Source organism: Ursus arctos, unplaced genomic scaffold (assembly GCF_023065955.2).
Source record: "Ursus arctos isolate Adak ecotype North America unplaced genomic scaffold, UrsArc2.0 scaffold_10, whole genome shotgun sequence".
Lineage (NCBI taxonomy): Eukaryota > Metazoa > Chordata > Mammalia > Carnivora > Ursidae > Ursus > Ursus arctos.
The window spans coordinates 28,863,245-28,880,268 of NW_026622764.1; the positions used below are offsets into that span (position 1 = coordinate 28,863,245).

Here is a 17,024-nt window from a genome sequence, read left to right on the forward strand (position 1 = left end):
CTAGGTTCTAGACTAGCTTTGCCACTAACGCAGTTTGACCCCAGAAAGAGGGCTGATTCTCTGAACCTCTGCTTCTTTATCTATAAAAAGAGAAATCCGTCCAGATCCGTGGCTGGCAAACTATTACATGACTGTGGGAAGGCAGCATTATTGCAAAGCATCTTCAATTCCACAGAGCCCAAGCACTTGCTGCAGACTAAGCACCTTGCACATTTATATACTGCACTTTCCAAATGTGTGTAGATGCAACTGTGGTTAATACAATTTCAATTAGCTTAATTCATGTCAGCTTTATAAGAAAATATGTCTATATTTTCTGGTCAATAGACACAAAGTGACACAAAATTTTAAGTATTGCTGAATTCATAGCAGCTTTTGGTCCTTAGATATTGTCTCAAAGACATAATAAAAACAGTTCAATTATTATCAGGTGAAGTTGTAAAAATTTTTAGTATTAAAAAGGAGTCTACCCAAAATGGATCATAGACCTATATATAAAATATACAAGTATAAAACTTTTAGGAGAAGAATCTTTCTAACCATGGGTTAGGGAGAGGGTTCTCAGGTATGACACCAACAGTACAATTCACTAAAAAAATAATAACTTGATAAGTTGGACTTCATTAAATTAAAAAGTTTTGCTCTGTAAAATACATTGTTAAGAGAATGAAAATATAAGCCACACTGGGAAAAAATATTTGCAAATCACATATCTGACAAAGGACTTGTAAGCAGTATATAATTTTTTAAAACTCAAAAGTCAACAGTAAGTAAACAAACCACCAAGTGAAAAAAATAGGCCAGTGATTTGAACAGATACTTCACCAGAAAAGATGTACAGATGACAAGTAAGCATACGAGAATATGTTTGACGTCATTAGTCTCCAGGGAAATGCAAATTAAAACCAGGATGAGCTACACAACACACCTATTAGAATGGCTAAAATAATGCTTTTAAAAGCTGACAATACTAAGTAATGTTAAAGAAGTGGGACAACTTGAACTCTCATGCATTGCTGGTGGGGTGCAAAATAGCATAGCCCCCTTACAAACTGGCAGCTTCTTGTAAAGTTACACATATGCCAGCCATATGACCTAGCAATTCCACATGTAGGCATTTATTCAAGAGAAATGATCACACCAAGAAACATGTATGCACTAACACCTGGATGTGAATGTGTAAAGCCCACAAAAACAACCCAAATTTCCTTCACCAGGTGAATGGATAAGTAAACTGTGTAGCTCCATATAACAGAATACTATTTAGCAATGAAAAGGAATAAGCTATTGATGCACACAAGAGTGTGGATGAATCCCACATGCATTACGCTAAGTGCAGGAAGCCAGTTTCAAAAGGCTATATACACTGTGTGACTCCATGTACCTAATTTGCTGTATATGCCTGACACAGGAAGAAGAAAGATCAGAAGACAAAGAAGTGTCACCAAGTGTGCAGACACTCCTAAGTAAAATGTGGGTCCTTGCACCCCCCACCCACTTTTCCCACTGCCCTCTCCCTAGGCACTTAGAAGCCCAGTTCCTACGGCATAGTATGCTCCTGTCACCCACACTACACAATACCCGGGATGCTCTGTCTTCTTGCTCCAAAGTCATCCCCTATTCATGAAATTCAAGCCACCATACCTCAGCGCATCCCAGTTCTGCCCAGTTCCATCAGGTTAGAAAAATGATTTAGGTAATTGACACTAAGATTTGGGTGACCAGAGACAGCCCCTTTAACCTCTCAGAATTTTCATGCTTTTAGCTGAGGTGCAATTTATAATCTCTAGTTGATAGACCTTCGAACAATACTGCTAAAGGGAGAAATACATTTAAAAAAAACAAAACACCTCCAACTGTTTGCTTTTTATGGTTGGGGCAGAGGGACTTGGCAGGGCGCTTGCCGCTAGGTGTCCTGATTCTCACAGCTTCTTCCTTGCCCCTGCTTCTGAACCTGAAGACCCCCACTTCATCACACTTCAAGGGGTTCCCCCAGCAGCAGGAGAGGCAACAGGGGCTCCAAGGGAGCAAGGCTGGTGGAATCTGGATTGGGGGGAAGCAGGGATGCCTTTGGTGGTTGTTGTTTGACTGTATGAGTTACTTAAAACCAGCTTTGTGAAATAGAAACTGTCTATGTTGACCTCATAGGATTGAAAAAACAACGAACTCGATGCTAAAGGTTAAGCCCTTCTTTGACACATTTTGAATTATCTCTCTCCTCATTCTATTCAAACAACGTTATTCAAAAATAACATTATTCGAAACCTTATTTCAGGTTAACATTTTAATTATTTTGAATGTCTAGAATGGGTATTTCTTTCTTCTATCTCTCTTTTTTTTTTTTAGAGAGAGAACACACGTGAGCACATGCATGAGTGGGAGGGGAAGGGGGGGCAAAGGGAGAGAGAGAATCCTAAGTAAGCTTCACATCCAGCCTGGAGCCAAGGTGGGGCTCCGTCTCATGACCCTGAGATCATGACCTGAACCAAGATCAAGAGTCAGACCCTTAACTGACAGTGATCTAGGCGCCCCTACAGTGGGTATTTCTAGGCATTCAGATAAAATTTTAAAATCACTGTACTTTGACATTTTACTAAGAGCCTTAGAATCTTAAGTTTTATAAAACAGATTCTAGTTAATACAAAGATTTTGGTTGAGATAAAAATAAAATATATTGATTTAATTTACCATGACAACAAACTTTGCAGAGTGTTTGGTACCAATAGAGTTAAAAATGTAGCAGTATAATTAGAAAGGTTACATTTTACCATTTATAGTTACAGACAGAAAAATATAACCAGTGCAAAGTTGCCATGGCAACTCACATCTCAATCAGGATTTTCTTTCCTCCTTCAACTCTACCAATCAGCTAAGTGAAAGTGAAAACCACTGAAGAGGAAGAGGTTGAAACAAATATGGATGAGAAATTATAAAAGTATGTAGCAAGCATTTATTGGCAATTTCCTACAGAAATTTCTTAGGTATGTTTCCACTATTTTAATTTTTTCAGAAGTCATATATTTTCTTCTCTGTCTTCAGAAATGATTCCAGAAAAAAAGAAAAGCCACACATTGGTGTTTTAGTAGTGGTGGTGGTGGCAGTGGCTTCATTGCTGGTCTTGAATCACCATAATGGGTAACATCATAAATATTCATATTACCTGTTAAGCAACTACCTTAATTTAGCTTCAGTGAGTTCCTTAAATGAACTCCACATGCCATTTAACCACTGAATTTCTAAGTCACCTAAACACATAGTTAGAAGCACTTGAATGTATCATAAACAATACATTTAATGGTTGGTTCTGAAATCAGAAGCAAGTTCAACATCAACTTCCTAGAAATGCTGTGTTCACACTACATTGTGATGTGCCTGAATATTTCTCATGAATGGCACCTATTATCCATGCCCTGGCTCAAACTTGGCAAATGTCATCACTCTTTTGAAGGACTCAAAAATGAGGAAAAGTTCAAGAACTTGCAAACTGAAGACATACACTAGTGATTGCTGACGAATGGTTTTGCATCAAGCTTTCTGATACATCTTAAAGCAGTGGGAAAAAGCAGACTTCACTGGCTCTTACCTAACAATTACCCAAGTGATGACATTTGCATTTCTTTTATATATTTCACAATCTCTAGCACATACTCAGAGCTCAAATCATATAACAGCAAAGCACTAACTCTTAAAAAAGAAACATGATATTCTGAAAAAGTACCTAAACTTATCACAAGTTATAAATAGATATCTACAAATGGATATCTAGACATTTTTCCATATGACATTGAATTTGCAATTACTAGATTTCCTGCTATCACTAAGCAGAACTGATAGAGAATGAATGCAGAGAATGCCTCTTGGACAGAAGTCCCATAGTTCCACACACATAAACAGATACATGGGTATGCATGCATGTGTGCATGCGTGTGCATGAGTGTACACTCACACCATGCTCTCTGGCATTAGAATCTTTGCTCCTTCCCTCCTTTCTTCTTGGAATGGCTCCATCCCCACCTTGTCCTGTACCTGGCTTACTCTTGTTTATCCTACTGTATCTCAAACACATCCTCTATTGGCTCCCTCCCCGTGCCTCCACATACTTTGTGGTTATCGCAACCTTTGTGATTATCATACCCTCAAGGACTTGCTCTCAATTTTGGCCAGTCTTCATGTTTAGCACTCCTGGCTCAAACTGACTCCTTGATACACTTTGACTTCCTTGAAATTGGGACTAGGTCTTACATATCTCTGTATTCTTGGCTTCTAGCAAAGTGCTTTCCTAGCACATAGTCAGAGCTCAGTAATTGTTTTGGAAAGATAGAGAGACAGACACAGTCAGGGGAGAGAGAGAGAGAGAGGGAGCTATTTAAACAGTCATCATAGCTTAAGTACATAGAATAAAGTCAAACTACAAAAAGACAAATATGATAATGGCTTGAGGAAATTCCATATCTTGTACTTACTAAGACATATTACAATTCATTTATCAATATGTACTTATTAACAAATTACTATGGATAAAGTTGTATGTGTGATTCAAAGAATTATAAGATGATGCCATCTAGTTAATGAGAATACCATGAAAATAAGTAATGTTCTAAGGTAATGGACAATTAATTGCCAAGTGAGAATTGTAGACAGTAAGCTTTTTGAGTTCAGATGATAAAAACAACCCCTTGGGCTGAGGAAGGTGTGTGGTGGAAGTGAGATTCATACTAGACTTCGAAGGATGGGCTGGTTTGGGATGCAGAGCGCAGCCACTTATTCTGCCTCCCCAACTCCCCCCCCCCCCCCCGCCCACTGACCTCGTATTCCACTCCAACTTTACCAGGCAACTGCACCAGTTACAGTCTCATTTTCTGGTTCCTCCTTCACCACTTGATGTGTAGACACACATCAAGGTTCAACTTTCGTTCCCTTCTCATTTAATATTTTCTCCACTTCTGAAGATACCATACTTAAATCTCTGGTATCATGCCCAAACCTGGATCTGTGGCACCAACCTCTTCCCTGAACACCTCCCCCATTTCCCACTGTTTGGTAATCACCTCCACAAATATATCTTTTCAGGAACCCAGACTCTACCCACTCAAATCAATGCACAGCCTCTTAAAACCAACTGCATATTCCACGTTCTGCTCTTGTTTCTTCCCCATTCTGCTCTTGTTTCTTCCTACACTCATGGGTGGCATCACTAGGCTTAAAATCACCCTGGGCTTGAAAACCTAGTATTATATAATTCCTCTCTTCCCCCAAATACCACACCTCTTTTAAGACCTTTTCCCTGAATTCCCTGTTAGAAGCTCTCCCTACCACATCAGAGTTCCCAGAGAATGTTGATGCTTTTCTCATGATCCCACAGCTGATCCTGTATTGTGATTTCTTCTGCATCCATATTATCCAACTTTGGGAGCCATAAAAGACCCCACATTGCTTCTGCCTGTCCCAGTTCTCTGACCCAGGAACGGCCAGCCATGCTGCTGAATGGCATCACCTAGATATGAAGTCCCCTTCTATGAATCTCCCTTTCCTTCAGGAGTTCCTTTGCCCTCTTCCCCTTCTGGGTGGTGGCTCCTGTGCAGTTGTTTTTGGAAAGTCTTATGTTGGGAGTGACTCTCTTCCCAGGCTAACCTATCAAAGCACCTTCCAAATAAGGCTCGAAGTGTGCAACTACCCCCAAGTGGTCATATCTTTTTTTCTTAAATGGCACTCATGTCCCTCACACTCGCTACAATGACCACAGATAGAGAGGTCAATGACAGTTTTAAGTGTGGGTGGCTGGATGTTTATATTATTGTGACACAAGAAAATAGTTTTATTTTAAATGATAGCATAGAGTGCCTCCCAAAGAAAGAATATATCATCATAAAAATGTTACGGGTATGAGATTTTCTGAGAAAAGCCTGGTGCAGCAAAGACAGAACGAAACTGCCCGCATAAATAATTAATAGAAATTTGAGGGGTGGAGGGAAGAGGGGAGAGGAGAAGGAGGGGGTAGGGAGAGAGAAAAAAGAGATGGAAGAAAGAAGGAGTGAGGGGCTACTGAGCAAAATAGCAACAAGATCAAGCCTGTAGAGAAATGCTAGCCAAGAAGAAATAACCAATAACAGGTGTGGCCAAAGAACTAACAGACAGGAATTTCTAATATTATACTTGACCTTGTTTAGTCTGGGCTTCTGCAATGTATTACTAGCACTGTAACCATCCCACATCTTTATTAAAATCTTGTGCAATTTGGACAAATCTTGTGTGGTATTTGGACAAATCAAAGGGGGAAAGCTACCATCTCCTATACCTGAGTGAGTATGAAGCAGAGAGACTAGAACAGATATGCGTAAGAAGTGATACCTTGAAGAAAAACCAGATGAGAATATGGCCACAAGAATGTAAGTGCCCCCAAAGGGGGAAGAAGACAGGATTCTAAGCAGAGAGGACGTAATATGCTAAGGGTCTACAGAGGGTGGGATATGGTGCGTTTAAAACAGATTACGTGACTAGAACAGACAGCAAAGGGGAGTTATGAGGGATGGAAGCCAGGTAAGGGCAGGCAATCAGTGCTAAGGATTTGGGTCTTTATTCTAAGAAAAATGAAAAGTTATATTTTTACTTAGGAGGTTGATATGTTCCATTTATCCTTTTATAAATATCACTTGGGCAGCTGTGTAAAGAAGAGATTAGGGGACTGGGTATCAGGGTGGATGAAGGGAGAATACCTAGGTAGCCTCTACTGTACTCCAGAAAAGATATGATGATAGAAATGGAGGGAGACATATGGATTCAAGAGGCACTTTGTAGATAAATTGATAAGACTTACTAAATGGATTGGATATTGGTGATTAACAAAAGAAAAGTATAAAAAATAACTTCAAGTTTCAAGTGTCAATGGGCTGAAGGATGGTATTATTAATTGAGATAGAGCACCAGGTTAGTGTGGAAAATTAGGAATTTTATTTGAACATATTAGGTTTGCAAAGCTTTTGAGAAATTTAAGGGAAAGTGTTGAGCCGACAGTTGGCTATTCAAAGTCACTCAGAGGAGAGGTGTGAAGTGGATATAAATGAAGTCAAGAGCACACACGTGGTCACCGAGGCCCTGGGCATGGAGAACCTGTGGAGGGGCAAAATACAGACTGAGAAGAGGGGAGGAAATCTGAGGTTTTAGGAGCATCAACAATTAATGGCTGGTATAGAATGATGAGGTGGCAAAGGAGACTGAAAAAGAATAGGTAGAGGAAGGAAACACCGGACTATGTTTAAGGTGGGGGATGGTGGGGGTACAGGGAGTTTCTCAAAAGATAAGGAGAGAGATTTCCTAAAGGCATGAATAGCCAGTGATGCCTTTTGAAAGGTTAAGTAGTCATAGGGACTGAAATGTCAACAAGAATTTATCAGCAAGGTCATTTGTGACCTTGAGGAGAGCTGTTTCTATGAACTAATTGGTGGTGGGAATCAGAAAATAAAGATGACAAGTATCATCAATTTTTCTGAAAACCGGTTGCAATGGAGAGATAAGGTGCCAGTCGAATAGATTTGTGTAATTAAGCTATTATTATTATTATTATTATTTATTTGTTTATTTTTTCTTAAGTAGGATCCATGGCCAGCAGGGAGACCAAGGCTGGGCTTGAACTCAGGACCACGAGATCAAGACCTGAGCTGAGATCAGGAGTCAGATGCTTAACCAAATGAGCCACCCAGGAGCCCCCAGGTTATTCTTTTTTTTCTTTGCTGAGAGACAGAGAATGAGTGTGCATGGGGAGGGGGCAGAGGGAGAGGGAGAGAATCTTAAGCAGACTCCACACTGGGTAAAGAGCCTATGTGAGGTTCGATCTCACAAATCTGAGATCGTGACCCCAGCCAAAATCAACAGTCTGACACTTAACCAACTGAGCCACCCAGGCCCTCCTAGGCTTTTAATTTTTAAGAAGCTATTTTTTAAGATGAAAGGGGTTTGAACATAGAAAGGGGGGAAACCAGTGAAGCAAGGGTTTGATCACAGAGGTAGGAAGAGAGACAGATGACAGTAACAAGGAACAGCAATTATAAAAGTTAAATCTTGATTCAGTCTTAAATAAAATGAAAAGAAATTATAGGTTCTGGGGCATTTGATAAGACTATTTCAGAAGAAATAACCTTGTTGACATAGGTTACTCAAATACTATGCTGCTTGTTTCCCTTCTCAGCAAGAAAAGGAAGAGGAGGTTAGAGAATATTCCTATCCCAGTGACCAAGGAGCTGCCTTAGAAATCATGAAAAGGCGGGTGCCTGGGTGGCACAGCGGTTAAGTGTCTGCCTTCGGCTCAGGGCGTGATCCCGGCGTTATGGGATCGAGCCCCACATCAGGCTCCTCCGCTATGAGCCTGCTTCTTCCTCTCCCACTTCCCTTGCTTGTGTTCCCCCTCTCGCTGGCTGTCTCTCTCTGTCAAATAAATAAATAAAATCTTAAAAAAAAAAAAAGAAATCACAAAAAGGTTTTATTTAAGTTTCAAACTTTACATGCTATGCCTTGTTACCATGAACCACAGCTTCTCTCTTCATTCTTGTTTTATAAAAAAAAAAAAAAAAAAGGCAAGAGGCTTTCAAAGATATTTAACTCTTAACTCCAAAATTCTGTTTGATCACCCAGATCTTAACCTCTCATCATAAGACTAATGTATATTATACACAAAAGGATACCTGTTTTAAGAAATTGCTTCTTTTCTTTAGCTGTAAGATATGGCAATTTTAGAAAATTAGATTTTCTCATTTAATCTCTAGTTGAACTCACCAGTCTTATGTTAATTGTACACAGTATTACATGTAGGTATAGTTATAGATGTAGACACAGAAAGAGATATAGACGTAAACACAGTCCTATACAGTCATTGGTATAGGTATATGTATACATATAAATATAGGTAAAGCTATGATAGCATGGGTTCTTCTGCTGATAAAAGAGCTTGAGATGCTTTGTAAGGCAGCTTACATCATGCCTGTGATAGATTTTAATCCAAACATGATGCCAACACAAGTTTCCAATTCAAACACAATTAAGCTTGAATTTTCCATAGCCTGTAAGAAAGGAACAACTGAGGGATGGTGTGATCCATGGTGTCAAAGGCCATGGAGACGTCAAGGGGGAGAAGAGTTGAAGAAAAGAATTCACTCCGACAATGGTGGGAAGTCTGGCGGTCTTTTCAAATGTGCTGCACAGACAGGGGTGTGTGAGAGGAAATGAAATCTCTGGGAAAGATCAGGTGATGAGAGAAATGAAGGTTTATAAAATGAAGAACAGGAAGGAGAGCAAAAGTGTCAGTATTAAGGGGAAATTCTCTTGCAGGAGACATGAGCATGGGAAAACAGAGAAGGGGACCAACGTATAAGTGAGGGATGGGGGAAATATGCTTAGCATTGAGCTATTAGCTAGTATTAAAAATCATAGTCCCCCATTTTTATATTTTTTGACCTATTTTCATTTTCTTTGTGTTCTTCTAGGGACAAAGATCTCTTTTTGAATCCTTTTCTTCCTTTTATCATTTAATAATTGCTTCTATTTTTCAGCTTTCACTGAAAAGGCTCTTTTTCAGCCCTAGGAATGCACTGGCATTAAAGGTGAGAAACAGAAGCTGTACTCTGAGCTCTTCCAAAGAAAAGCACTTTAGAAATCAAAGGCATTGCTATATTGTTATTATTCCCTCCTTTCCCTGAAAGCTTGGCATGACATTAGCTCTGATCCTCAAAGAGGAATCTTTTAGTTTAGCCATTATATTAATAATCTGTGCCTCTAAAAAAGGAAAGGGTATCTAAACTGATCAACCTAGTCCAATAATCTTCTCTTTCCTTTAGTTCTGGTGCTATGGACCTGATCCAGGAACCAGAAATAGGAGCATTGAGACTCATTTTATCATCCATGTAAATTACATCCAGCAATGCATAAATTGTAAGGGCATTTAGCCAAGCAATACCAGTTCTGTGCAAACAGAGATGCACAAGCTCAATGGACATTGAAAGCGTGAGATATTAACTCATGAATAATCCTGCTGTATTCTTACACAGTTATATAACCAGTTGCTTATTGTAATGATAATTTACATTAATATTGGAATAATAAATAGAAGATGAACATAAGATTTTAGAAATAAGTAATAAATATTCCTAAGTACCAGTTATTATTTATCAAGACAAAATTGGATGGATCTTAAAATACTCAGGAAACAATAGTAACTAGCAAAACTCCTAGTCAATATTTTCCCCACTTAGGTAGCTCCATGAAGGGTGTCACTCATAGAGACATATCCAAACACTTTCTGAGGGGAAACAAGGTTTTAAATTAGAAACATAATCTATACTTGGCAGTTCATATCATTGGAAGTCACTTATAGATGAAGAGGTTTAAAAATAAAGTTTTTTTTTAAAGTTTTTAAAAGATTTTATTTTTTTATTTGACAGAGAGAGGCAGCGAGAGAGGGAACACAAGCAGGGGGAGTGGGAGAGGGAGAAGCAGGCTTCCCACTGAGCAGGGAGCCCAATGCTGGGGCCCAATCCCAGAACGCTGGGATCATGACCTGAGCCGAAGGCAGACGTTTGACAACGGAGCCACCCAGGCACCCCAAAAAGAAAGTATTTTAACAGAAGGTTGATGTAATTCCAAGCTGAGATTGTTCAACATGTTTAATAATTATACATATACAAATAATATATAATATATATATATAGAGAGAGAGAGAGAGAGAGATGCAACATGTGTGAAAAAAGCAACCTGAGGTCTTTCTGTCTATTGATCAACTGAATTTATTTACATCCTTTTAGAGCCAACCTAAATTGTAATAAAGGACATTTATTTCCAAATATTTCTATTATTTGGAAATAAAAGAGACATTAAAAGCCTACACAACAGATGACAATTTTAGGAAATAAAACAATCTTATGCTAAACAAGCACATTGTTTAATAACTCTCTTTTCCAATTGTTGAATTAGGAAAATAAGTCCCATTGGAACATGGAAATGTTTGGTGAAGATATTCTGGGGGTTGAAGACATAAAAACAATTTTAGATTCACTAAAGCAAAACCAAATCAGAGACTATTTTTCTTTGTGCGTTAGAGATGGCATAAATTATAGGAGTTCTGCACATGTGTCTGCTTCTTTCAAGGTCAGAATGTAGGCTCCATGTTTTGTTCACTGATATCCCAAGATCCTTGAACAATATCTGGCATACAATGATCATATATGAAACCAAATGGTTGCTGTTAACATTCCTAGCATGGATTTTATAGAACAAGGCGACCTCTACATGCTCTGTAATTTTAGTTATAATTATTGAGCTCAACAACAGCAAAAAAATAAAAGTAGAAAATACCCATTTATTCTTTAAAGTTTACAAAGAACTTGCAACTCATATCCCTATCCAGTTGTCTGGGTTCATCACTGCCTGGAAGCGGTGGTGTACCAGGAGCTCACAGTGGAGCCCCATCTGGTGCTTCATTCCGTTCCCTCCTCTGCCACTTGAAGGTTGAACTGTATGCCCCCAAAATTCATATGTTGAAGCCCTAACTCACAGGGCCTCAGATGTGACCTTACTTGGAAAGAGGGTTTTTGCAGATGTAATTAGATGTGTTAGGATGAGGTCATACTGGAGTAGGATGGGCCGCATATCCAATATGACTGGTGTCCTCTTAAGAAGGGCAAATATGGACATAGACATGCACTCAGGGAGAACATCATGTTAAGATGAAGGGAGAGATCTAGATGATGCTTATGCAGACTCGGGAATACCAAGGGGTGACTGGAAACCACCAAAACCCAGGAGAGAGTGTAGAACAGATTCTCCCTCCCAGCCCTCAGAGGGAACCAACCCTACCGTACCTTGATCTTGGACTTCAAGCCTTTGGAACTGTGAGACACATTTTTCTTAAGCCACCCAGTTTGTGGGACTTTGTTACAGCAGCCATTAGCAAACTAATACAGCTACTTTCTCCTCACACCTTGTCAGATTTCCTACCAGAGGCACTGGTAGCCTGATCTCACTCCTACTGAGCACTGACTTGTTCAGCTGTCAGAATTCACAAGATCTCCTCCAATTTATTCCAAAGCTCCCACAATTATACTTGTCAATATATGATGCATTCTTCCGTTAAGTTACACAGCAATTACATCTGACACATTTCCCTTACCTTCTGCCTGCTCCCGTGCTTGGGGTGGCGCTGTAACCTGGAGGAGGTGGCGGAAACCAGGACTGTCTGTTAAGAAACAACATCAGTTACAAACGTGGCACTTGAAAGACCTGATCCCACTCACATGTCTACCAGGAAGAGCTGAAAATAATTTGACAGTTAAAAGGCATTGAGATGACTTTTCCACAAGCCTTGGAAATAAAATGAAAACTATTTCATTAACTCAACAGGAAGTAACTATACTACAATCTAGCCTCTGCTCCCCAAGTGAGCTCCTTTCCCCATTTTCTTGACACTAAAATGTGGACATTTCTTTAAAAAGAAATATGAAGAGAATCTGGAAAATATTTGTTTAATCTAGCTAGTGGGGTCATGGGTGTTTATCACCCACATACCACTTTTTCTATTTTCTGCATATCTGAAATATTTTATAAGAAAACCAATCTTATGTTCTACTCTATATTTAGAGTTTTTAGAAAGCTACGTGATTAAAAAAAAAACTCTGGAAGTAAGAGTATCGAAAACGTAAGTGAACACCCCAGTAACGCTAACCTCAATTATGTATTCATATATTTGTATGCATATGCATATATACAAACATACCTATATCCAATTAGAAAGATGTCTTCACATTTACCAGCACTTCATTTTAATTGATAAAGATAGCTTAGGGCTCTGTCAGAAAGACTTAGATATGGACCAAAAATGAAGAGGTTTAGAGGAGAGTGACATGTCAGAAGAAAGTCCAGAGAAGGAAAGGCTAGGATAAGGAGGACAGGAGAGCTGGCTTTAAATTCTTGAAGCACGTCTATTTTCTGAGGCAACACAGGACTGAACAAAGAAGAGATGGGCATAAATCAAAGCAGATTTCAACTCAATATAAGTAGTCAATGCTACTCACAAGAGCTAATCCAACATATATCACAAAAGCAGAGTCTTATTGCTCACTTCAATGATCCTGAATTATGCCTAACCTGTCAGAGGAAAGATTCTTGCAGTGGGTAGGAGATGTGAAATTTGGGTCCAAGACAAAGGTGATCAGATTTTCTGAGACTCCGCAGACACAACCAGAATTCCAACTGCAGGAGCGTTTTGGCAATCAGCCAGTCTATCTACAAACATTGAGCACCTACCCAAACTAGGCACAGTCTTAGGTGCAGGCAAAGAAAATAAAAACATTTTAAAAGCAACGAGTTTCGTGAATACTAACTTTCCATTCAATCATGATTCACGAGCACTGTGTTCTCTCCTACAAGCAAAAATTGCTTCGACCATCACATTCTGTCTCATGAAGAATATTCTGCCATCACAGGTCTAGCTACTCCTCCGTGACTACTAGATAAATAGGAGTCAGCATAGGCAGAGGTGGGAGGCCACCCAGGGGATGTCGAAGGAATCAGTAATCACACAAACACAGACTAATGTCTCGAGATGGGGCCTTTGACTCTGTACTTGGAAGTAGGGTCAACCCAATCTACAGAACAGAGGAGGCTGCAACGATGCAGACAGATTTCAGGAGCACGGCAACATTTGGCCACCCTACAGTCATAATTATTTCAGGGTAAGGCATTCCCTGTAATAGGACTCTATGAAAGGTGTTACCTGAAATAGCTTACCCTTTGCTGAGCTCTGTCATCGAAAACATTACCTAGATATCCAAGACCCCAAGGGACCTGGAGAAAAGACTACATATTTGGGTTTTATTTATTTATTTATTTATTTATTTATTTATTTATTTATTGGAGAAGCAGAGGAAGAGACAATCCACAAGCAGACTCTACACTGAGCAAGCGCAGAGCCCCGCCTGGGGCTGAATCTCACCACCCCGAGATCATGACCTGAGCCGAAATCAAGAGTCAGACACTTAACCAATTGAGCCACCCAGGCACCCCTAGACTGCACATTTGAAATGGAAATGAGGAGGAAAAGGAACAAAGTTTGAGGGCAGCAGAATCCAGTGGCTCTGGATCCCTGGAAAGGGAGGAGGGAACAAGGGTGAGAGACCAACTTCCGAATGCTGCAGGGGGTCTTGTTGGATGATTTGGTTCCAAAATTAATAAAGGACAGTCCTCTAGAGAATGTCAGCAAGAAGCAGAGGCAACAAGCCCATCGTACCTCTTTCTCTTTACAGGAGTTGTAGCGGAGCTGGGAGCTGGGGTGCTGGCGGTGCTGGCACTGAACGAATCTCCAGGTCGCCTGTCGAATCATAGCCACAAATCACATTCTTGAAACTTTTTTATGCTGTCCCACCTTTGAAAGTTCTTATCTACTCATATTCCCACCTGTTCTGTACCCACCACAAAATGTTTCAATGGACAAAAGAAGAACAGAAAACAAGTTCTTCCTTAGTTTGCCCATTTTATAAATTGTCTGGCCTTCATCTAAGTAACTAGAACTAAAGGAACTGAATGAAATCATTCATTATATGGCACTGTGTGTCTGAAATCCAGACCAGTGAATTCTGATGTGCTCTGGATTCGTATTATATATATAATCCTGTATATATTGTGACTAACAGAATTACATTGAATTTTTTTTTGCATTAAAAGCATTAGATTATTTAAGAAAATATTTCAAAATCACACCATTTAAAATCTCTATTTAGCATTTATTAATATACATGGATCTTAAAAAAAAAAAATGGAGGTGACCCAGGCCTGTTTCAACTACTGGAGAGGTGTGGTCCAAGGTGAAAATTACTTTATTTGTAAATACAAATTTAAAAACCAATTCTGTTTTCAAAAATCCACCTAGTTTGGCTATTTATAACCACCAGTAGTACATTTCAGAGAAAATGTACTTCTTCTAAATGGATTGCTAGCAAACCTATGATTTCATGACTCAGTTGAACTGTAATGTGATGGGTGTTTTGAAAAACAAGTGAAATGTAGGGCAAGAAAGTTAGTAGCCATAAGAACAGGGGAAAATAAAGGTTTTGGGGGGGGAAATTAAAAATCAAATGGGGGATGGGCATTAAGGAGAGCACTTGTTATGATGAGCCTGGGTGTTGTATGTAAGTGATGAATCACTAAATTCTACTCCTGAATCCAATATGACACGGTATCCTAACTGGAAATTAAATAAAAATTTGGAGAAAGAAAAAAGGAAAAAATAAAAAGAAAGAAAGGAAAGAAGAAAAGAATGACTTAAGTTTAGGTGTTTAGTGAGAGCAGAGGTTGGTAGACTTTTTCTGTTAAAATCCAGATGGTAAATATTTAAAACTTTGTGGACCATTTTCTTATTTCTACTAAACTCTGTCTAAGCGACAGGAGTGCGGCTTTATTATAATGAAACTTTGGCCTGAGGGGCATATACTCTGGTTTTTCTTGATTACATACAAAGAAGTACACTTTATTCTTAAAATGTAACTTCGGTCAGAAAAATACATACGTCTTTGTTGCTTCTGGCGATCTAAACGTGGACATGTTTCTGGTAAAAAGGAAAAAAGGCAAAAGTTTCAGTAGCAACAAAGAATGAATATTTGCACCAATATGCAACTGTCCATGAATTTAGAGTTGTTATTCAAAGTTAGACATTACTTGAGAGAAAGAGAAAGAAAGCATCAATATTTGAAAACACTTGATAAGGTGATTTCATGATCTTTTTGTCTTGTACTAGATTCTAAAGGAAATCATTTTATTCCAGAAAACTCAGTTATGGTTTAAGTTCAATGCTTTCATCTGTTGACTTCAGTAATTTTCTTTAGCAATAAGAATGTAAAATTGGTATTTACATGTATTCGTACTCTTGCCACCAGGATAACTTAAAACAAAAACATGAATGTGGTAAGAATGATGGCGTGAAGCCATGAATACTCTCAATTTTTAAGCAAGGTAATAGGGATGCCTGGGTGGCTTAGTTGGTTAAGCATCTGCCTTTCGCTCAGGTCATGATCCCAGAGTCCTGGGATCGAGTCCCACATTGGGCTACTTGCTCAGCAGGGAGCCTGCATCTCCCTCTATCTGCTGCTCCCCCTGCTTGTGCTCTCACTCTCTCTCTCTCTGACAAATAAATAAATAAAATCTTTAAAAAAAAAATTAAGCAAGGCAACAAAGGTTTTCTATTTCTCTAACCATGAGGAGGAATAAAGATATTTACTCCAGAAGTTTTGTGTTAAAAAAAATAGAGGATAAGAATTTACAGAAAGATATCAAGGAGAACAGAAGAATTGTAAGTAAATAAGTTATGCTTAGAAAAATATTGTACTTGGGTCTTTCCCAAAGTCAAAAGATACTGGTACCTATTGGTTAGTCGGTTATCCAAGGTATTGGCCTTATATGTTTTAGTGGCATCATTTCTGTCTGAGATCCTTAATAAAGAAACAAGACACAAGTTTGGATGAACATTTAGATCATTAAAGTCCTTTCAGACCTCTTTCATGAAAGAATAACTCCGCAATATAACCTTCCGCTGGTAAAGAGATTTGTTTTCAGCTGTTACATTTTAGGATATTTTGCAATTTAAAAAAGCTACTTAAGATAAAATCCATTTATGAGGCTATTTTGATACAGTTTGGAATTTTTAAGGTTGATGCTCCTCTACTAGCCTCTCTGATTCATGGAACATTAATGCACTATTTTATATTCATTATCATTTAATAATACAGTTGACCCTTCAACCACATGGATTGAAGTGCACAGGTTCACTTACATGAAGATTTTTTCAATAAATACAGTACAGTATTGTAAATGTATTTTCTCTTCTTTATGATTTTCTTAATAACATTTTCTTTTTCCTAGCTTCCTTTATTTTAAGAATTCAGTTATGTATAACATACAAAATATGTGTTAATCAACTGTTTATGGTATTGGTAAGGCTTCCAGTCTATAGTGGGTATTTAAGTTTTCAGGAGTCAAAAGTTCTTTGTGGATTT

The 17,024-nt window shown here is 38.7% G+C and overlaps 1 protein-coding gene across 15 annotated transcripts in view; it reads right to left on the bottom strand.

Annotated features, from left to right (window-relative positions):
* SCEL (sciellin) overlaps nt 1-17,024 on the bottom strand; it is a 279,618-nt gene that overhangs the window by 59,909 nt on the left and 202,685 nt on the right. For 12 of the 15 annotated variants that reach the window (XM_057307882.1, XM_057307918.1, XM_057307912.1 and 9 more), the window contains 4 exons: nt 16,392-16,460; nt 15,542-15,580; nt 14,267-14,347; nt 12,152-12,217 (listed from right to left, as the gene is read on the bottom strand). In XM_057307882.1, coding sequence (XP_057163865.1) covers nt 12,152-12,217; nt 14,267-14,347; nt 15,542-15,580; nt 16,392-16,460 — 255 coding nt within the window. The remainder of the gene's footprint in view (nt 1-12,151; nt 12,218-14,266; nt 14,348-15,541; nt 15,581-16,391; nt 16,461-17,024) is intronic. The other 3 variants (XM_048215675.2, XM_057307913.1, XM_057307920.1) reach the window with 1 other exon arrangement.